This window comes from Eulemur rufifrons, chromosome 9 (assembly GCF_041146395.1).
Source record: "Eulemur rufifrons isolate Redbay chromosome 9, OSU_ERuf_1, whole genome shotgun sequence".
In the NCBI taxonomy this organism is placed as follows: Eukaryota; Metazoa; Chordata; class Mammalia; order Primates; family Lemuridae; genus Eulemur; species Eulemur rufifrons.
In genome coordinates this window covers 37459461-37483006 of record NC_090991.1, presented here as the reverse complement: position 1 = coordinate 37483006, position 23546 = coordinate 37459461, and the positions used below count along the sequence as shown (strand labels likewise).

General features: G+C 38.2%; 1 protein-coding gene and 1 long non-coding RNA gene across 2 annotated transcripts in view; one reads left to right on the top strand and one right to left on the bottom strand.

Annotated features, from left to right (window-relative positions):
- Positions 1 to 23546, bottom strand: part of LOC138392124 (uncharacterized) — a 129579-nt gene that overhangs the window by 30079 nt on the left and 75954 nt on the right. Inside the window, exon 5 of the long non-coding RNA XR_011234895.1 lies at positions 23486 to 23545. This is a non-coding gene — a long non-coding RNA (uncharacterized lncRNA). The remainder of the gene's footprint in view (positions 1 to 23485; position 23546) is intronic.
- Positions 5611 to 9738, top strand: KRT24 (keratin 24). Its single transcript, XM_069481361.1, has 8 exons — positions 5611 to 6240; positions 7301 to 7383; positions 7769 to 7925; positions 8197 to 8358; positions 8448 to 8573; positions 8897 to 9114; positions 9340 to 9452; positions 9635 to 9738. Exons 1-8 carry the CDS (start codon positions 5611 to 5613, stop codon positions 9736 to 9738), a joined length of 1593 nt encoding a protein of 530 aa, XP_069337462.1.

The window sequence follows — 23546 nt, the reverse complement described above, 5'->3', positions numbered from 1 at the left end:
CTTTCAGCTGTTTATCATAGTGAAACACTAGCCATAATAAAATATCCAACAATGAAGGATCAATAGGCTAAGTTATGAAACACCCATCAAAGTACATCAAAGGACTGCAACGCAGCCATTAAGAATGTTCAAGTTCATGTACTGACCTGAAAAGATGCCAAGTGTCTGTTGAGAAATGAAAAGTAGAGTTTCAAGATAATATATACAGTATGATTTTTTTAAGAAAATAATTGTATACATATTACACATTGTACAGGCTTATTAAAATATATATATATATACATATCAAAATGTTAACAGTGGCTGTTTTGGGATAGTGAAAATATGGGTGATCTTTATTTTCCACTGAATTTTTACATGCTCTTTATCATTTTTCTGAAATAAACATGCACTACTTGTAAAATTTAGAAATCTTTAAAGAAAAACTATCTGTTTGTTTAAATGTTTTTACAATGAACTAGTAAAGAAAACTCCTCCTAACCGTAATATCAAACACTTCCTAAATCTGAATGAGAAGTAGTGCATTTAACAACCAAATTGCTAAATTCTAGACCTGGAAGGGAACTTGAAAACTGTATACTCCAATATAACAATTTTGAAGATCAGGACACTGTGGCTTGGTCTAGAGACAGTAAATGTATCTGAATTTTGGAAAACTTTTATGATGTTGTGTTATAGTCCTGGTGGACAGAGCACAAGAGACATGAGGCCGAGGAAGGCTGGCTATAGATAGAGGCTAGGAGATGCAATCTTATCAAATAAAATACCATCCCATTCTTTTGCTATGAAACTGATGTTTAAGCACTGGGATTCCTTGACCAAAGATTTGCAGTGTCTCTGAGATCAGAGGGCCAAAGGAGGCTGAGGGGTCCAGCTCCAAGAGACAGCAAGGGTGCCCATAGCAGTGACTTAGCAATGGCAGGAGGCACAGGGGCTGGGCCCCCCTGCTCGGGTTACAATCTGAGTTCTACACGTCTGTGGATTCTCTGAAGAGGAGGCTATTGACTGCCTGGTATGAAGAAGGTCCAAAAGGACCGTCTGAGCAAAGCCGATCCATAAAATCTGTGCTCATTTCAATCTGCCTTGACTTTGGACCCTGGAAGACAAAGCACTTCAACCCCTACAAAGTCACTCGCCCATTCTCTTAACTCTCCATTAACCAGTTGAATGATCTTCAGGAAAACTAGAAAATTGAGCTATTTAAAGAGATCCTAAAGCATTCACAACCAAGTACAAAGCCAAGTCATTTTCTGCCAGAACAGAATTTGGCAAAACGGTGCGACCAATGACCAAACAGATGCTTACTGGTGGAGAAGAGGAAGCTTCAAACAGATACACTTGACTGAAGCTACTCGGAGAAAGAATGCACAAGGGTGGTGGGGAAAGAAGACACGAGAGGAGAGGAAGGAGCGCAGGAAGAGAAACAGCCACAGAACTGGTGGGTTTCTGGTGTCTGACGCAGGGCTGAAATCGATGGGTGGGTTTGGATCCACTGGAGTGACCTCTCAGGACAGGGGGTAGTCCTGGCTCACAGTAGCCACCAACAGAAAGTTGACCTAAGCAATGATTCTCTGCAAGGAGGTCCCCAGGTGATTCTTGCATGACTTTCCCTGCCTCTTCCCCAGACAACACCTCCTCCCACCACCACACACACGCTGAGAACCACAAGCCCAGGGGTGGAAAATAAAGATTTAGAAAACAGTATGAAGGACAAAAGCAATCAGTGACCCAGGTAGTTCACAAAACAAATCAGGACATGTTGCTTTTTTATTAATTCAAGGAATATTTATTGTCTATCTACAATCTGTCCGCCATTGCAAAGAGACTGTTCACACATCAGCCTATACTGTCCCTTCTTCCGTACTGTCTGCCACAAGAAGTTCTGCCAACATTCAACCAATACTCTCCACCCTGTGACTTCTCTCGCTATTCTGATCTTACACCTTTATTTGAAAAACACACAACAGAATATTCTCTGGAATGAACAGAAGATAGAAGCCCCAAGTTATATTTCCAATTCTTTAAAGATTCCTCAGGGGCAATATGTCATACCTTTCAATATGTAGTTTTCCTACTAATCTAAAAACATTCAATATGTTAATCAAAAAATTTTTTAAATACTAATGACTTCTCTCACAAAAACATTAATGGTTACTATTTGCAAACCATTCTGCACTTATCACAAAAATCATATTCTATTGTGAAATGTAGTGTATATGATTCTTTACAGGTAAAAATAAACTGCTAATCACAAGCTATTCAAAACAACATGTAAGTCGGGCAAAGCACTGATCTGGGAGTCCAGACATGCAGGATTCAGTCCATCTCTCCTCAGCTATCATATATCAAAAAACTCCTGGACACCAGGCACCGCAGCTGGCATTTCCTAAACATCCTATTGCACTGGAACCTCACCAGATTCTTGAAGCTTTCACTTTACAGATCAAAGAAATGCCAAGAACAAATTTGTGATCTTTGGCAAGTTATTATTTCAAATAGAGAGTGAGTATTAAAACTGGGGATGTCTCAAAAAATGGGGCCTAACGTTTACTAAAGAATTGTAACACTTCGGGCAAGAACAGAATTGTATTTCTATATGTGATTAAAATCCTTTAATCCACTAAATATCAACATTCACGACAGTTTGCAAATCATAGAATCAAGATTAGTCTGTTCGATAGTTTTACCATTTAAAAGAAAAGTCACATAGATCCAACAGAAAGAAAGCATGAAAATGCATTTAATACTGACAAACAGAGGAGGAAATGCTGTGGGCTTATCTATATATTTATTTATACACTGACTCATGAAGCAAAGAATCTGAGGCCGTAATGGCTATTTTACTCATTAAAGCCCTTCTCATGAGTTATCTCTGAAGAATGTCCGAGAAGCATCTCATAAGAACTTAATTTTGAAGCTGAGTTTTAAAAACAAGGAAGAGATGGATGCCAGCATTATAAATTATGTCAAGAGGAAAACCAAAAAATAAGAAATGAAATAGTAATATCTGAGTCATCACAGCCTTCCTCAACTGAGACCCAAATGTCCAGATATCCCAAAGCTAAATATCCCAAAGGTAAATACAGCTGCCAAGATGAAAAAAAAAAAAAAAAAGCTACAACTCAGATGACAACTGAAGAAAAACTCTACTAACCCCAGGTAAATTGCAGAGGCAAAAGACACCATTAAATCTTGTCTTTTCTCATTTTTTCCACATAAAGGCTCTTAAATTTCTACATTTCATCAGATTTCTTTCACTTTGCTATTGTTCCTTTCTTTAAGCCTTCTTTCAGCCGAATGCCAGCCTTTATGAAAGTGGAAAGATTACATTACATAATTTTAAAAGGAAGAAAATCTCAATGACTGTTCCTCCCATCTGTGGCATTTGCATACCGTTTAATCATTAGTGCTCAGATTTCTTTGGTTTCATAGCTTTGGGGACAGGTGAGGCAAGATGACCAACACATTATGTTTGGTGCATTTTTTACCTACCTTAAAAGGGCGTTTTGAAAATTCCTCCAGCTTAACAATTTAAAAGTTTGCACAGCACCTTGCACCCCTTGTGGAGAGATGCCAGTATAAATATGAAGAATGGTGACATCGCATTACTGTCACAAGAGTACAGGGAGAGCATAGACGCCAATAACCTAAAGAACTATATAGTAAAGAGAATCACCACCTATTTAATAACGTGTCCCAGACAAAGGCAGTTTAAGGAAAAATTAAGAGAAGGCAGAACACTGGGTAACAAATGATTAAATACAAAGGTTAAGGCATGTACATAGTTTAACAGAGACTGCCAAGATAAGAAAGAAAGTTTTTTAAATAAACAAAAGTCATCTACTCAAGTATAAAGCTATAGAGGCTAAAAAATATTTTTGGAAGCACCTATACTTTTTCTAAAAGACTTTTTTTTTAAAAAAATTGTGGTAAAAACACATAACATAAAACTTATCATCTTAATCATTTTCTAAGTGTACAGTTCAGTCATCTTAAATATACTCACGGTTTTACAACCAATCTCCAGAACTCTTCATTTTCCAAAACTAAAACTCCATACCTAGTAAACAACAATTCCCTATCTCCTCTCCCCAGCCCCTACAACTGTCATTCTACTTTCTGTCTCTATGAATTTGGCTACTTTAGGAAATTCATATATGTGAAATTATACAGTTTTTGTCTTATTTTTTTTTTAATTATTTAGAGGCAGGGTCTTGCTATGTTGCCCAGACTATAATGCAATGACGTGATCATAGCTCACTGCAGCCTGGAACTCCTGGTCTCAAGCGATCCTCCCATCTCAGCCTCCCCAGTAGCTGGGACTACAGGTCTGCATTACCACACTGGCTATAGTACTTGTCTTTTAAAAGACACTTTTAACCAGAGCAACTACTAGAAGAAATGAATAGAAATAATCTAAAATACAAAGGAACAGAAAAACATGAAGCAGAAAGTGAACTGGGAAGGGTTCCAGATTTCAGAACCTATAAAATTACCCCAATCATAACATTAGTTATCAGAAGTAGATACAGAGCCTCTTTTTTAAACATCTTTTCAACAAAAATAGAAGACACATGAGCAGTGAGTAGACTGGGGGAAACTCCAGATTTCAGAATCTGTAAAATGACTCCAGGAACAATGTAGGTTATCAGAAGTGGATTCATAAAATAATAAAATTTAAAATAATAATAATAAAAAAAAGAACAAAAAAAAGTGGATTCAGATCCTGTTCTCCAGATATCTTTAAAACAAAGACAGAAGAAATCAGCACCATCCCTTTCTTTAAGACTAGCTTCTAAAGAAGGAAGTTGCTCTCATTATATCAGACTAGAATTCAATCAAAAAGAAAAACATACTAAAGCCATCTACCTAAAAACTTTTCCAATCTTTCTTAGACATTATCTGCTTGAATAAATGTGTTGCTGAGATCTAATACTACTTACGTGGAAGCATTTTATTTATTTATTTCTTATAAACAGTAAAAAATACCATTTGATCTCAAAATACGAAGAAAGCAATAACCTAGCATCATAAACTTCAACACCCTTAAAAAATATGCTGATTGAAACAATCAAAGAGAAGGACGCTTAATTAAATCTGAAATTCATGCTGATGTGAAAGCTAATTTTGCCATTTGAGAACCGTCAGAACAAAAAATTATCCATTTGATGGGAAATTTTTATTCTCATCATATTAAGTATTTTAATTACATTCACTAATCTGGAGATGTTCCCTGCAATTGGGAAATCATGAAGCGAATTTAATAGAACTACCCTTTCAGAAAGGAATTACCAGTCATCGAAACCTCTGAAAGATTAAAACTGTAATTCTGAAAAGTTTTTTGCCCTGCTCCACCTTATTTTTTTTTCCTTGATATAGTAAACGCCCCAGGGCTCTGACCCAAGCTTCAGAAAACGAGCCAGTAGAGTGGGTTCACGAAAAAGAAATTATCCAATTATGGATTAGCAAAACTGTAACAGGGATTAAGAAGTGACAGAGAAAAGGAACACCCTAAAAGTGTGTATATAAGGGCCAAAAGGCAGCTTGAATACAGTCCTCATTGTCACCTCTCCTATTCACCTGGACAAGCTCAACGTCTGCAGGGGCACCATGTCTTGCTCATCTCGCATCTCCTCCAAGGCTGGAGGCAGCAGCTCGATCGGGGTGTCTGCTGGCAGAAGCAGTTTCAGCAGTGGAAGCGGACGTGGTCTGGGGGGCAGTTCTACCCGGGGCTTCCGAGGAGGAATCAGCAGCTGTGGCCTGAGTGGGGGATCTAGCCGTGGCTTCGGGGGCAGCTTTGGAGGGGGCTTTGGTAGCTGCTCAGTAGGGGGAGGTTTTGGAGGAAGCTCAGGCTTTGGTGGGGGTGCTAGTTTTGGCGGGGGCTCTGGATTCGGCTGTGGAAACAGTGGGAGTTCAGGCTTTGGCAGGGGCTCTGGATTCAGTGGAGGTTCTGGATTCGGCAGTAGTTCTGGTGGAGGGTTTTACAGCTACGGTGGTGGTATGGGAGGTGGTGTTGGCGATGGGGGGCTTTTCTCTGGAGGTGAAAAGCAAACCATGCAGAACCTCAACGACCGCCTGGCCAATTACCTGGACAAGGTCAGGGCCCTGGAGGAAGCCAACACTGACCTGGAGAACAAAATCAAGGAGTGGTATGACAAATTTGGGCCTGGGTCTAGAGATTCTGCATCTGGAAGAGATTACAGCAAATACTATGCAATAATTGAAGATCTCAGGAACAAGGTGAGACACGATCCATGGCTGAGTTTCTATTTCTATGTCTTTCACTTTTATTCAGATCATGTTCTATAATGAAAATGTTAAGCCAAAAAGTAATTGAAAACATATTTGTTTGCTGTAAAATGGGAGCTGGTATGCCTTAATTATGACAGTACTTAATTATGACAGTAAAACTTATACAATGCCAGGCAGCTAATTAACATTTATATATAGGAATGATGGCAATGAATCAACATTGGTTTAATCTAATTATTCCATGATTAATTCTGACAGGGTGACATATTTTAGTATCTGCTAGATTTAAATAGTCCTCAGGATTATTTTTCTTCCTAGAAAATCTGGTGCAAATATTGTATAAGAATGTAATGGAGGCCGGGCACAGTGGTTCATATCTATAATCCCAGCACTTCGGGAGGCTGAGATGGGAGGATCACTTGAGACCAGGAGTTTGAGACCAGGCAACATAGTGAGACCATGTCTCTAGAAAATATAAACAATAAATTAGCCAGGCATAGTGGCAGGCATCTGTAGTCCCAGCTACTTGGGAGCCTGAGGTGGGAGGATTGCCTGAGCCCAGGCATTTGAGGTTGCAGTAAGCAATGATCATGCCACCGCACCCCAGCCTGGGTGACAGAGTGAGACCTGTCTCTAACAAAAAAAAAAGAAAAGGAATCTAGTGGAATCTAAAAATGCTTAATGGAATCTAAAAATGCTTAACCACTATGGTACAGGAAATATATTTTTAAGATTTTTTTTGAAGTGAAATTCCATTTTCACACTATTTTCTGAAAGAGCTCATGGAATAACTGATTTTTGAAAGCAGCAGAAATATACAGAGTTTATACGTTGTGTTCTGTAAAACAATATTCTATACCTATTCCAATAAATGTGCAAACTGTGACCATTTTGCAGAAAGATGTAGTCCTAAATACACAGGTGTCATTACTAAGCTTGCAAAGCAATTTAAGAGCTAATAACACAGGTGACATCTACCCTCACAGGTAGATTCACAGACACAAGTTAAAATCACTCATGGTTCATTCACTGTTAACATCTTTTCTAGATCATTGCTGCCACCATTGAAAATTCTGGGATCGTTTTGCAGATTGACAATGCCAGACTGGCTGCTGATGACTTCAGACTGAAGTAAGAAACGTCAAGACTTGAAAACAGGTGTTACAGGAAAAATAAAATTCAATCAACTTCCTAAAAAAAAAATTTTTAGAGAATCATGACCTAAATTTACAAACATCTCAAGTGTAAATTTTAGAAACCATTATTCCACCAAAAAGAAAAAGAAAGAGGCAAATTAAGTATGAGAATTTTATTATAAAAAATACTTAGCATGGTTAACATTAACATTAAACTCATATTTTTCTTTATGTGGGAAAAATTCCCAAGAGAAAACTCAGTAGCCTTCGTTTATCCAAATGTGCAGAGGTGAAAACTTTTTCAACATGCAAGAATGAGAGGTAGTCTTTCAACACGGCCAGGCCAGCTCACCGTACTGCCTTACTGCTACCCCCTCCAGGTATGAGAACGAGCTGTACCTCCGGCAAAGCGTGGAGGCCGACATCAACGGCCTGCGGAAAGTCCTGGACGACCTGACCATGACCCGCTCTGACCTGGAGATGCAGATTGAGAGTCTCACTGAGGAGCTGGCCTACCTGAAGAAGAACCACGAGGAGGTAGGAACACGTTCCACATAAATGAACAGCTCTGGCGTACATATTTTCCCCCCCTCCCACGCTATAAAAATAAAATAAACTCAATTTTATCTAAATGAATTTCCCACATACTATGACCAGGAAAAAAAAAGTAATAATAAGCAAATTATATCTGAATTTGATCTTTTGTTCCCCTCCAGTGTCCTAGTTTCAAATTTTGTTGTCTATGCGTATTTTAGGACACCATTGCTTTTCTATTTGCATCACTGTGGTCTTTTTGCCTTCGTGGTAGGAAATGAAGAGTCTGCAAGGAAGTTCTGGAGGGGACGTGACCGTGGAAATGAATGCCGCCCCAGGAACCGACCTGACCAAATTACTGAATGATATGAGAACACAGTACGAGGAGCTGGCGGAGCAAAACCGCCGAGAGGCTGAGGAGCAGTTCAACAAGCAGGTGGATGATCTCTGCTGAGCACCTGCGGCCACACACAAGCCACTTCTGCTCCTTTTGTCAGCCTACAGCTACATTTTATTTTTATTTAGAGTGCATCACTGCAAGCACAGATCTCTACTGATGCCGGGGCAGCCAGTTCTGCCAAGAGTGAGATAACAGAACTGAAACGTACTCTGCAAGCCCTGGAAATTGAGCTACAGTCCCAACTGGCCATGGTATGTGCAAACAGCTTTTCAACATCTCCAGCAAGAGGTTAAGTGAATGCAGTTTTCCTTCTTTGCCAAGATGTTCACTAGGCACATAATAAAAGCAGTGTTAAGGAGAACCGTACTGTGGTTATAGGAAGCATAAACCAGCTAAAGATGACGTACTCTATTTCCGTAAAAGGTTTAGTTTTAAAAGGAATGCCAACAAAAATTAAAGAAGCCATAATAAAGCAATATAAGTTGTACTTCTAGTACCGTAGAAAACTGCATTGTTTAAAAATCATCCAATCACTTATTTCCATCATGAATCTGTCATTTGCTTTTTCTCTTAGAAAAGCTCCCTGGAAGGGACCCTGGCCGACACGGAAGCCAGCTACGTGGCTCAGCTGTCAGAGATCCAGGTGCAGATCAGCAGCCTGGAGGGGCAGATCTGCCAGGTCCGGGGCGAGACCGAGTGCCAGAACTCGGAATATGAGCAACTGCTGGACATCAAGACACGCCTGGAGATAGAGATCGAGACCTACCGCCGCCTGCTCGACGGGGAGCGAGGGTAAATGGGAATCACGGGCAAGCTCAAGTGCATACCTTGCTGAATTTATTTCATAAAAACAAAAAGGGACTCAGAGGTTAGACTTGTCTTTAACAGTAAATAAAGTAACAGACACACAGTCCAATCAAAAGAAATCCAAAGCCTCATAATGGAGAATCCCCAGCACAGAGGATTTCTCCTACTTCTGCAAACTACAAAGAAAAACATAATTCTTTTTTTCCCCAGTGGTTCTGGTTCTGGAGGATTTGACTATAGAAACTCAGGATCCAGAAACACAGGTTCCAGGGATTCGGAATCTGGTGACTCAAGATCTGGAAGCTGTTCTGGTCAAGGAAGAGGTAGACAGTTTTTAAATGATGGTGATCCTATAATTATGCTTTGCTTGCCATATTAAAAGTGTATGCTATTGTTTATACAGTCTTACCCAGAGAGAACATACTTAAGGAATGCAGTTGCATTTCTCCTGCTCTGTGTTTCTGTGATAGTTCCCAGACTGACAATGTGATCCCATGATTTTCAGATCCAAGCAAGACTAGAGTAACCAAGACCATCATCGAGGAGGTGGTGGATGGCAAGGTTGTCTCATCACAAGTCAGCAATGTTTCCGAGGTGAAAGTTAAGTAAGCAATTACCAGATCAACAAGGGTGTCTTTCAAAGAAAAAAAATCAAGAAGGACACAAGTGAAGACATGGCATTAATCTAGTCACCTTTCTGGATAACTTCAGGGAAAAGCTTCAGTCCAGAAATAGATGATAGCCAATTTTTCTGCATCCTCTTATTTTCTTATTAGAATGCTCTTGAAAAAGTTGAAATGACAACTTTGCTCTAATTGTTTCTATGCTTCAATAAACTTACTTTTGCAAGTTGACTACATTATTCCTGAATTTTTTAAAGTCAATTATTTTACCTAGGAATGAAGCTATCAAGTATGATCTTGTTGCATTCTTATATTACTAATATTAATTCAGTATTTATATCGTACCTTCTTCAGACAACCAAGATTATAGCCATTTTTACGTGGGCATTTTTAATGACATCACACAAGAATTCAGTGACGTGATAGCTGGAATTAGACTGCGGCATCCCTAAAACTATAGCCAATAGGTTAGTCCACGGAGAAGGACGAGATTATCTGAATAATCAACTTATAATTAATTAGTTTCTTTTTGTCCATCCTCGAACTGGGTATTTCATAAGCTGAAAAAAAGAAACTTAAGATATGTCTCCTACTTCAAAAAGCTTACATTTTAGGGGAGAAGAAAAGCTAAAACCAAAACAAGACAGCAAACATAAAAAAGATGTGACTAGTAAAGGGCTTGATGTCACAATATTCACCAGAAGTACCACAGGAATCAGACAAGCGTGTTTGCAGGACATTTGGGAGATGGGCCAAATAAAGGGTGTTGGGAGATAAGATTGGATATGTGATACGGAGCCAGAATAATTAAAACCTTAAGCCCCAACGAGAAGAGAGGCTCGAGTAATAGTTCCTTTTGCCAAATCTAGCCACTCCTCTAGCCAAAACCTCACTTGGCCAAGCTGGTGTTTATTTTCTCCACTCTCCACTGCTGAGGTCTTAACCCCATCGGTGGTCACAGCCTCATTCTTTCACTTCTGCAGTAGCCCTAAAGCCACGTGGCTCCGCCTTGTCCTGTTGGGGATGAGGAGGCCTGTTAAGGTAGGGTAGGAGGTGGTCCAGGCCCCAGGAAGAAGCAGACATAGGACTAACCCAGGCTGGGAAACAGCTTTTTCTCAATCAAGGGACTTAAATATGATCAGATCACAAATTAGAGAATCAATTCTACAAGCCAGGCCTCAAGAAAAGAACACGGGACATGACATAATGGCCAAATTTAAATTTATAAAAGAAAAAAACTGAACATAATTCATATAAATTGTGCCTTCCAATACAAAAGCAATAAGAACTATGTGAGACTATCAAACTTTAATCATCAAAACAGCCAAAAAAATGTAGCTTTTTGTCATCTGGGCCCATTGAATAAAACCTCAAAATGAACCTCTGGCACACTGTGACTTCTGCTTAAATAGCTAACCACAGAATAAACATAAAACCTCTCCCCAAAGAAAAAGAGCAGTGTTAAGGCATCTTAAGTCAAACATAGGTTTCCCATAAAATCACTATTGTAAATAAAACCCTGAATGTTTCTTCTCTGCTGAAAAACTAAGAATATGAACCAGCTGATCCAGCCTGGATTAACAGCTGAAGGACAGAAATGGAAACCTGCCCCGTGCAGCCCCCAGACCCTGGGGCTGTCATGACCACATCAGGGAGGCCTCTCTCCGTGGTCTTCTCAGGTCTAGTCTCCCAGCTTAGGATCCTGACCACCTGGGACCTATGTTTATGGCCAGTATTATCCACATGTCAAGGCAATGTATGAGGCTGCTCTGAAATCATCTTGCGGTGAAAACTCTCATTCTGTATTTTCTTGGCATGTGTTAAGACACTGTATTTGCACTAAATGATTGTTTACAGATATAGAAAAGGCTACATCATGGGCATCAAGATACTAGACACAATAGAATGTATTGTTAAGGGCATGTTCAGTTTTTAAAACTAAGTATTGAACCATTTTGGATCATGAAATGTATGTGCAATGATTGATAAAATGTTAAGGACAGGGTGGTCATACATTATTACCTGACTTAAAATTTATTTTCAAACTACACAACAGGAATATGTTTATTTTGAAATTCTAAATCCATGAGTGGATTAACAAAATGTGGTGGGTATATATATATATATATATATATATACTATGGAGTACTACTCAGCCATAAAAAGGAATGAAATAATGTCTTTTGCAGCAACTTTGGTGGAACTGGAGACCATTATCCTAAGTGAAGTATCTCAGGACTGGAAAAACAAACAACACATGTACTCTTTAATAATTAGGAACTAATCGATGGGCACACATAGGCACAGAGAGATGTAACGGTCATTGGAAATCAACAAGGGGGAAGGCAGGAAGAGAGGAGGGGTAAAAACCTACCTATCAGGTACAATGAACACCACTGGGGTGATGGGCACACTCATAGCCCTGATTTAAGCATTATAAAAGCTATCCATGTAACAAAAATATTTGTAACCCCTTAACATTTTGAAATCAAAAAAGAAACCCTACAGTTCAGCTGTCCAGTCAACTTTCAAATGAGAGGAAGGGGTTTCTTTCTTCTGAGATGGACTTATCCATAAGAGGAAGAGCCAGTGCCTGCGTGCATATGGATTTTCACCTGTTAACTTTTGATCCAGAAATTCATAGGGTTGTGTTTGTCTTTCTGACCTCCGGGGACTATGGACAGGAATGATGAGAATGCTAGAAGTGGCATTGGTCGTCACAGAGATTAGAACAAGATTTACAGCAGGCAGCACAGAGGAAACAGTTAAAGGATTTGAGGCAGTAAGGAAAGTGGTCTAAACTTGCTTAGTGACTTCATGGAATTAGACAGCGTTCAAACAAGAGGAGATAAAGTAATGAATATAAATCACCCCAAATGTAGCTCAAGTAATATTATCCAAATAACCTCCTCAAGTAACAAAATACTGCAAGTAATAAATCACTTTAAAAACTCATCAGGTTTCTCAAACATGACACATAACAGAAAATATTGATCAAGCTCTTTTAAAAACAATTTACTCATTTGTAGTATCAATATCAACATGAAATAATAAAGTGGAGAGACACAAACATTGAGATAACACTTCAACCACTCTTTTTAATGCTAGCACTTAAATAGCACATAAACAACAAACCCAGAGTGTATTACTGAGCTATCGCATGTAAGAAGCTTGAACTCCCTGGAGCGATGAAGTGTTTTTTTGCTGACTGAAGCACAAGGAATATGAAAGCTCATAACAAAACTGCAGTATGATGTGTACCGTATGGTTCAGGCTTGCCTCTTGATGACACAGTGGAGTTGGGCAGTGTCCAGAGATCCACAATGGCAAAACAAACTACAGGCATAAAAGTCATATTGCAATAGCTATCTTTTATAAAAAGGAAAAAGAAAAGATGACAAAAAGGATTGTTATAATGTTCTCTAAATGTACAACTATAAAATGCAACAGAAAAAATTTACATTGAGTTTTACATAAATTTGTCAGGAAATCATTCATGACTTTTAGGAGAATTTCATTATGCTTCTCAAAAGGGATGCAGGAACCACCCAGAAGTTGCAGAGCGGGGAAGACCTCAAGCTCAGTGCAGAAACACAGGTTAGCTGTCAGCTGGGAGGAACAAGCTGACATTTCGAAGACAGGTACTGTCTCGCAACCTACCCACCACAAAACTGGTTCAAAGTTTTGGACACTGTTTTTAAGAAACTGCAACAGTCAAAGATAAGAAGTTATAATATGGAGTATTCTAAGAAATTCAGAGAACAAGGCTACTCCATTTGGGAAGCTAATAAATATTAGTCACAACTGTAGGGAGATGAATTATCTCAGTGACTGACCATTTCTCATAATTTGACAACAACTAAGATCTGCTAGATTCCTTAATGCCCTTAGACCCAGACATTTGATATATGTGCAAGGGTATTTATTGCAGCATTTTCTAAAAGGGCAAAAACATGGAAACAGCCTGAATGTCCATCAGTAAAGAAATGATTGAATAAACTATGTGTATCCAAACAGTGGGATATAATGTAGTCATAAAAAACAATGCATTAAATCTTTGTGTAATTTTGTTAAGTGAAAAAAGCAAATTGCAGAGTCAGTGCATAGAATATGTTTGTATAAACAAAAATACTAAAAGGAGAGAAGGAAACCCATATGTATTTGTATGTGTTTATACAAGCATAGAAAAATGTACCCACACCAAAAGGCTGGCAGTGGTTACCTGCCTGGCATGGTGAGGAACTGGTTAGCAGGGGAGGAAGATTGCTCACTTTTCTTAGTATATCTGTCAGTTGCTTGACCTGTCTAGGGAGTAGGCATTGCCTTTGTATTTAAAAACAAATTAGAAAAAGTGTAGCTGTGTTTGGTTCCACTCGTGATGTAAAAGCATTATGATGGATTGATAAGTATATAATTAATCTAAACCGATGTTTTTATAACAAATGATGTCAAGCATAATAATTTTTTGAGCAAACCAAAGGAGGAAGAGGAGAAGGAGAAAAATTAGTAGGAGAAAAGGAATTTACATTTCATAAGAACATATTACATATGTAAATACTTTTTATCTATATGCATTATTCACTTAATTCACAAGCCCTATGGTGTAGGTATTACTGTTCATACCTTACAGATGAAGAAAATGAAGGTTGGAGAAGTCAAATAATTTATTCAGAGTCTTACAGCAAGTAAGGGAAAGAATCAGAAGTTAAAGCCCAGTCTTCCAAATTCCAAGAGCTGGAATTCTACTGCACCAACGTAAGTGAATTTCTGCAGTTTCATATCCTAAACCCACAAAGTGGCCTAGTTCTGTTAAAGGTCCCCCAAAAAGTACTATATATATTTCTATTTTTTCAAAACCGCTTCTTTCTCTCCAAATTAAACAGGCAGGCTTCAAAATTTCCAGAACAGTTTTCTATCTATATAGACAGGAGAAATCGGCTGGAGTCAGAGACCAGAGGAGTCGGCACAGATGCCCCTGGGCCGGAGTTCAGGTGGGTGGGGGGTGAGATGAGAGGTGAATATTTCATTGAAAACCAACTTTTTATGTGCAAAAAGTTCAGATGATATGCAATCTAAGCAAGACCCATTATAAAATTTTTATAACCATAAAGTGGTGAGGAGAGTTTCTGCAAGGGATTTTATTTAAAAATTGAGATTTTATATATAGAGAGAGAGAGACAGAGACACAGAGACACATAGTTTCCAAGCATCTTCTCTCATCCTTGAAAAACCTCTAATGGCACAATTCATAACCATGATGATTAATGTCAAGAATTTACTGACCCTGTGGAAAACACTTTGCATCTATATGCTTTATTCCACTTGATCCACAAACCCTATGATGTAGGTATTACCGTTTGTATTTTATAGATGAAGAAAAGGAAGCTTGAAGAGGTCACATCATTTACTCAAAGTCACACAGCAAGTAAGGGAAACAATTAGGAGGGAAAGAGCTTTTTCATGACCATCACAACCTCTATCAATTAATTCTAACACCTTCACCTTTAGAAACACATACTGCTTTTAGCGTTACTCATTGCTTGCAGCTATCTGTAAATAAATTACTTCAAATAACTTTTTATGAGTTTCTCTAAGACCAATAAGCCAGATTTGTTTAATCTCCATGGCAGTTTTTATGCAAATGAGGGCTCTGTTGCACCATTTCAGAGTGAGATAATTTTGCCTTCCACACACAAATTTTCCATGAAGAACAAATATCAGTGCTTTGTGATTTCTATCGCAATCACAGCTACATAAAATTCACAGAATTTTAAAGAATTGGGTGGTGACTTTTATTCCAACCTCCCAACCAGAACAGAAATTCTTCCTGAAAGATTATTCTAGGTCTTTAGTCTCTGGCTAAAGGTGTCCAGAGCCTGGAAAGTTCATGATTTTTTAAGGCAGCCTACTTGATTTAAGAACAGGTGTATTGTTAGAAATGTTTTCCTTATGTTGAGCCAAATCTGTCTCCCTATGTAACTTCCAGCTCAACACACAAGAGGCCAACAAGGTAGGGCCACTGTGTCCTAACATACAAAATTGCTGAGACAGGTCTTTCCCAAAGCTTTCAGCATTTGAGATGCAGTGACATCAAACTCCCCAAAATTCAAAAAGTTGGTAGCAAATTATATTAGCAACAAATTTGAACAGAAAGTTAGCATTTCCGGAATATTTCTTTAATAAAATGTTTAAAATAGAGCATAATAACACAAATGTAATGACCGTGGAAAGCATTCAAAATTTCTTCCAGGTTTGAGACTGAACTGACCCCGTACCAGGGTGTCAAGGGTGGCATTGACAGTCTGCACCAAGTCCTGCATGACCTGACTTTGTCCAAGGCTGATCTGGAAATGCAGATTGAAACTCCAGCAGAGGAGTTAGCTTATCTCGAGAAGAGCCATGAAGATGTACTCGCCCATACACGAAAGCATAACTTTCCTCTTTCTTACATAAATCCTGTCTTCAATCTGAATCTAATGATGAGGTTTCAGAAAACTAATAAATAAAGTGACTTTTCCCATCATTATGATTGAATTCCTTGAGGGCTGTTTCCAATTTCAGCCAGCTGTTGCAGGCTCTAACATGCATGTGGAATTGGACACTACGTCTGGAGCTGATCTAACCCAGCTCCTCAAGGTCAGGAGAACTCACTATGAAGCCAACACCGAGGAGAATCATCAAGATGCTGAAATTAGGTTCAACAACAAAGTAAGCTAAAAACAAAGCCAAGGTCAGGAAATAGAGGACGACTTTGCTCCACTGATAAATGATGCTGCTTTTATTGTGGAATTTCAGAGCAGAATGCTACAACAGCAGATTGCTGCTGCTGATGATGATGATGCATCTGCTTCCACTAAGATTGAGACGAATGAACCAAAGCCAACTTCATAGGCCCTGGAGATAGAACTTACAGTCTACAGTGGCCGTGATATGTCAAAATCTCTCCCTGGGGGAAAATGCCATAAACACAGAAAATTGTATGATTTCACATGAATTCTCAGCAATATGTTTCTAAAATATTATCTTCCCTAATAAAGTTTATTTGTTTAAGGCTCTTAAGAAAAATCCAAGATCTTGGACTTTTTCAATTAGTAACTTGGACAGGAAATTTTTCATTTAATGTATGAAAAAACATCTGGAAGCAAAATTATTAACTGTACATAATAGGCCCTATTTTGCAAATATTACAGCCACTGAATTAGCCAAGGTACGGCAAAGGTCGGCATGAGATCTCTGTTAGGGAAACGTTGGCTCGGCTCGTGCTCAGAATGAGATCACTGTTTCTATCTCCAGGTAGGTGGTAAGGCTCCTGTCTGAAAGCTTAAGAGGATTAATCTAGAAAAAATACCTGCATATAAGTCAGCTGTGATTTCATTAAATATCAAGGAGTATATATACTCCTTTTTAATTATGAGGATTTAGTACATTTAAACTTGAAAAACAATGTTTCACTTTTAAAATCAATTTTCACTTATACTTAAAAATAAGATCATTTATGATAAGCATTTATTAAGTGCCCAGTGTTTCAGGAGCGGAGAATAGGAACCAGGATAGTGGCAGCATCATTATCTTCTGGAAAGACACTTTAGCCAGAGAAATTTGTATTAAACTAATCATGATTAGCAAGTTGCTATATTCTGCATTGACCTGGTACACCTCAGTCTCAGTCTCAGGTTGTCTCTAAACTATGTAACCTTAGATAAGTCACTCTTCAAAAAGTATCTATCTCTAGACTTCATTTTTTTCTTAATCTGTAAAACAAGGGAGCTGGTGATTACTAAAGTACCCACCTTCTAGCTCTAAAATCTATGACTGTGTGCAACTAAATTTTTTAAATAAATTTTTTGAAATTTTTCAAGGTGGCCGAATTAATTCTACAGGAAATTTAAATGAGATCAGATTCACCCTAATTCAAGTAGTTTCCTGAAACTTTCACAATACATATCAACCGAGTGTCAGGTTTTAAAGCAGAATGTCTCAACCTTGGCACTACAGACACTTCAGGCTGGGTAATTCTTTGGGCAGTGGGGTCAGCTGTGCTGTGGATTATAGGAATTTTAGCAGCAGGATCTATGGCCTCTGCCTAGTAGATGCCAGTAGTACCTCTACACATACACACCTTTCTTGTGACAACCGAAAAGGTCTCTGATGCCAAGAGTGGGGAAAAGAGCACAAAATCTCCTGTTGGGAATCACTGTTCTGCCTTAAAAACCAGAATTTTCCTACACCACAAAAGCAAATGCTCACCATATATTCAGCTAGGTACAAAAGACACAGGGAGCTTGAGGTACTCTCCTGCCCATGAAATCATGGAACCTCACCCCCTTAAACCACAACATTCGTGTACAAGGTTATCTCTGGTTTTATTATACTTGAAAGATACAGGGTTAGAAGAGAAGAGTGAAAATGCCTGTACAATAGGAACACTTTCTGACGCTAATCTACCTAAAAAACTCTTTGTTTCATCTCTTCTCTTGGGCAAACTTCACCCTTAGGAAACATCTCTCGAGGCCAGCATGACAGAATCAAAGGCCAATTGCCAGACTCAACTTTGACCATGGTAGGTTCAGATCAGCGCCCTGGAGACCCAGCTCCTTCAAGCGAGACAGAGAGCAGGAGCAAGCACAGGCTACACGCAGCACCTGGAGAATGAACTTGAGCCCTGGCACTGCCCGCTTAAAGAGCAGGGCTGGTATGCGACTTTGGGGAAGAAGGGGAGTGAGTGAGATTAGGAGTATGTACAGGTATCCGTGTCTCTTATTAATATCTTTAACTAAATGCAACAATGTTATACTACCAGGGCTCAGCAAACTTCCACAGGACCCATTGAGTAACTACAATTTTCAATACCCGGTTCAATGAAAGTAGAGACGGAAGCCTTGTGTGATGAACCCAGCCCCTAGTCTCATGCGTTACCACTCTACAAATGTTTGCCCAACTGAACTGAAATTCCAGGCGGTACTGTTCTTCTACCTTCCCTTCTATGAAAACAAGCATATTCTATCCAACCTTTTATATGTTTAATAATCATTTGGGGTGGTGTAATTCTAAAACAGAATGAATAAAAATATATATAAAAAGCTAAAATTCAATTATTTCACTGTAGAGTTTTAAAACCCATCCCAGATATTACAGTTTTTATGAATACCTAAAACAATCAAAACAAGAGTATGACTATCCTATTTTTCTTTCCAGTCATAAGTTTGAAACAGAATCAAAAATAGGAAATAAAATCAAAGGTAAGTACTAAAGAAAAATTTTCTATTACTGTATTTCATTTTCTTCAGAGAAACAGTATATTCCAAGATCTAAAAGTGTGATTTGTATATGAATTCATCATTTGCATTAATCAGTTAAAGTCATATAAAATCAAGACTGGTTGTAAAATAGTTTAACTAAGGCATTTGTCAAAATAGCACTATAATTTTTTTCTTTCAAATTTACACCCATATAAATAATAATAAATGTCTTAGAAGCTATTACTACATCACATTTAAATGGTTTCATTTCAACATTGTTCAACTCAAAATGTGGGGAGACATTTTTATCTACATTTACTTTGAAAAGTCAAAGGAAGTGAAGAAGGAAAGGAGATAAACTAAAGAAAGAAAGAAATATGCTTAATTAAAGACAAAAAGTTGACTAAACAAGAAGGTGTACCCTTGTAAGTTAGTTTAAGGCAGTATTTTTCAAGTTGCAGCTTGTGACTCATTAGTTCAAAATACTGGATCACAATCAGCATTTTTATTTTTTTAACTTAGACAAATTTATAGGGCACATGTGCAATTTTCTTATATGCATAGATTGTGCAATCAGCATTTTGAAATGAAATGGAATGGAAAATATCAAAGTACATGGTACCTAGGGACAGTAAATATTATTTTAAGTAACATATGGCATTATTTGTAATATATTTAATAAATTACGGACATTATTTGACAAAAGTTTTGTTTTGCTTATAAAAGTGCACGTGTTGTGCACTGAGGCCATGACAGAAAGTGTATTGGTTCTTGTGAGTTGCAGAGAAAAGAGTTGGAAGTTACTGTGGTTTTCTTGCAATCTGTCTCTACCTCCATCAGTCTACCTTCCACACTGATGTCGGAACCACTTCCTGAATTCAGAGCACATCATTCCAGTGGTTTACAAACACATGCTCAGTGCTCCCCACTGCCTAGATGCACTTTATGGTGGCCCACAACTCCCCCTTGCCATCTGGCTCCACCCTTCTCAACTCTATTCCTTTCCTACCAATTATCCCACGCTCTGCCCAGCACCTATACCCTAAACTCCAGCCATACTGAACTCCCACTGCTCCCTAAACTTCCAAGCCCTGTCCACTCTCCATCAACTATGTGCTGGGCACCGCTCTAAGTATTTCATACGTATCAGTTAATTCAATCCTCACTGTGACCCTAGGAGGTAGACTATTTTTATCCCCATTTTACAGATGAGGAAAATGAGACACAGAGAAATTAAATAACTTGTCCAAGGCAGCTGCTTTCCAAGTTTCCAACATTGGCATTCTAGCTCCAGAGCCCATGCTCTGAATGCGATGGTAACATTTTCTTTCCCTTAATGTTTCTTCCCCTCTTCTCTACTGGGCAAACTCATATTCATTCTTCAAGACCCAACTCAAAAGTTACCTCATCTGTGAAAACTTCCTCAGCTGCCCCATACAGATGCTGTTGCTCCCTGCTTTGTGGAGCAATTTATTAATAGACATCTGTATGCGAGTGCTGGGGATGAAGATTAGAGATGAAGTTAGTAGCTTACTGCAGCAATTTAAGGATAAATTGAAATTTTTCTGGACTGAGACAATCCCAGGAGAAGTGAAGAGTCTGAGAGACAAGATTTGGTTTATTTGACTGTAAAGAGTTAAGATAGGGTAAACAAAAATTCTAAAATTTCAAGGTGGAATACAAATTGGAAAGTTGACAAGGAGAGCAGAATTAGAAAGAAAGATGGGATGGCAAGTTGTGGGTATACTGAGTTGAATGTGACAATGGAACACCCAGCTGGAAATATCCAATAGAAAACCAGAGTAAGAAATGGGCAACTGTCTACAATTTGTACTACAAGATATGTCTCTATACCACAAAAAAAATAACAGTCTTTGTTTCAATGAAACTATTCATAGGAAAAGTTCTAGCCAACTGATAAACATCAGAATTTCAACGCGCATTAATAAAATCACTTTATAACAAACAAAACTCTAGAAATTCAAAAGTAACTATGATATTTTGAGGTATGAATTATCTCAACCCAAGAACCACAACAGAGAAGTCCTTCCACAAGTGAGTCACACACAAAAAAACACAACATATTCAGAAAGAAATCGTGCAGATAAGCCTATCTCGTAGATAACTCTACTCAATTCAAAAAACACTTATTTATCATTTACAATACGCAAGTACAGTAATAAGGCAATATAGCTAAACTATCAAAGATATCATAGATTCATACAAGGTTGAAAAATGGTGGGTTCTGGTTTTTTGCTCAATCTCTGAGATTAACACTTAAGATTTCTCAAAGGAAATTAAAAATATTTCTCTAATTCTAAAACTGTATGACTTCAGTGACCATCTCTTTCAAGGTATGAGTCGATAGTTTTGTAGCTACTTGGAGAAGTTTTAAAGATAATGATTTTTGAGGGTAACCAAGCTTGTGACACCAGTATGTCAACATATCATCAATTTCATTTCTGGAGTCAGCAGTGACAGATTGCACTGAGCCACCGGTGAGTTGAGACATTTGAGAAAAACAATTAAGAAGGAGCTGAAGCTTGGTGGATTAGTATAATGAATTGTTCTGAAGGCAGCAATGCGAAAAATATGTGCAAAAGGTGTGGTGGAATGTGGAATCACTAATCAACTGTTCTTGCCCTGCCAACCGTTTTGTTTTTCATATAGGCTGGACTAAATTTCAGACAGTTCATTAATTTCCAAATGTAATTGTTTGCAATTTAAGCCAAAAGACATCTTAAAATCTATTCAACTTTCTTTTTTAACTGTGGGCCAGTGGTGTAAGAAGCCAAAGAGAAGCAAAAGTCAAATTGAGGGGCCAAAAAAATTACAAGGAAATAAAAAATTTCACAAATTTCAGAACACTCTGTATCACAAAAAAGCACAGCATTACAGACTACAGTCTGAAAGAAATCAGCAATGTATTAAACACTGAATCAGAAAATAAACTATGCACATTTTTATCTTGCTACCAGATGATTTGTCATAGATAACTTATTGATTACTAACTAATCAAAGGTACTTACAGTAATAAGATAATATAGCTTAACTATCAGAGGTATCATATAGAATCATACAGTTGAAAAAAGGATGGATTCTGTTTTATGCAATCTTTAACACTTTAAGATTTATCAAAGAGAACCGGAAATGTTTTCCTAATTCTCACACAGTACTAACTTCAATGACTATTGAAGGCATGAGTCTCTACTCTTGCGGATATTTAGAAAGGTTTCAAAGATTATGATCTTTGAGAATAAAAACTATAGACTCCAGTGTTTTCTCCAAGTGCTCAAAATTATTTACAGAAGTAAAAGTATTATATTAATATAAAATGATATGATCTATGAAGGCCATTAAGTTGCCTTAAACTGGATAATTTCTGGGGTATAGTATTAGCATATTTAATTTGAACACAACCCCATGCCCAAGAGGAAAAGATTATCATTCTATCCTAAATATTCAACAGTAATCCCTAAGTAAGCAACTCCTCTCCTGATTGTACAATTGGGAAATCAAAACAAACTCAAACCTTGCAATGCACATTTCCAGAACTCAAAACATGTTTTAAGAGAACTTTAACAATAATCAATTCCTTTTCAAGACAAGATACAAAGTCAATAAAAGATTGTTTACTCTGATACTCATTTGTTTGTTCAGAAGCCTTAACTAAATGCTAAGTCTAAAGGGCCGGTGGGAAGATGGAATTGGGGCAAGTTCTAAAGAAATATAAAACACGCACTCTTTGCCCTTAAGAAGCTGACAATCTAGTTAAGCAAAAAACAATTATCAAGTATTTTGAACCCCACTTAAAGGTTGTGGCAAAATGGAATTTTTGTTAAGCTGTATATTGTAAATGCTATTCATTTAACAGCCAAGATTGGATGCTACTTCTGTGAAGCCTATGGGAAAATATAATTAAAAATAATTTTTTTGTATAGCTAAAATTATTTTTGCAAAATTTCTCTTTGCCAAAAACCCAAATGGATCACTTCTGGGATTCCAGTTTTTATATATCAAGCTTACTTAGAAAGGGGTCCCCATGGATATGCAAGTGTGCGGTGGTTTGTGCACATTACAGCCTCCAACGCTATGTAACAGCGCCGCCGAGCTATGGAAGGTGCTCAGATACTTGGAGACCGACGGGGAAGTTGAAAGCCACGGCAGAAAAGAAGGATGGGGAGACAATAGCAGATGCCTCTGACAGCAGCTGTCAGGGACCAGAGACCAGCCCAGAGAAAGGGCTCCACACTGAGAGCAGAAAAGCACGGAGGCAAAGGGGACATGAACAAGGAGAAGGCAGACGGGGGCACAGCAGGTGGAGAGTTTGCTTCCGGGCTGGGCACGTTTAGATGGCCACTTTGGGTAGAGAGAGGGCGTTTACGCCTGAAAATAGAATTTCATAATTCAAGCCATTGCGTGAAGACACATAGTAAGCAAAAATAATACAGATAGACATATACACTTTAACTATAAAAAAGAACTACATCACACCTGTGAACATGATCCGCACAGGTGCCCCACGCTGCCCACACAGTCTGGTTGCGGAGGCTCC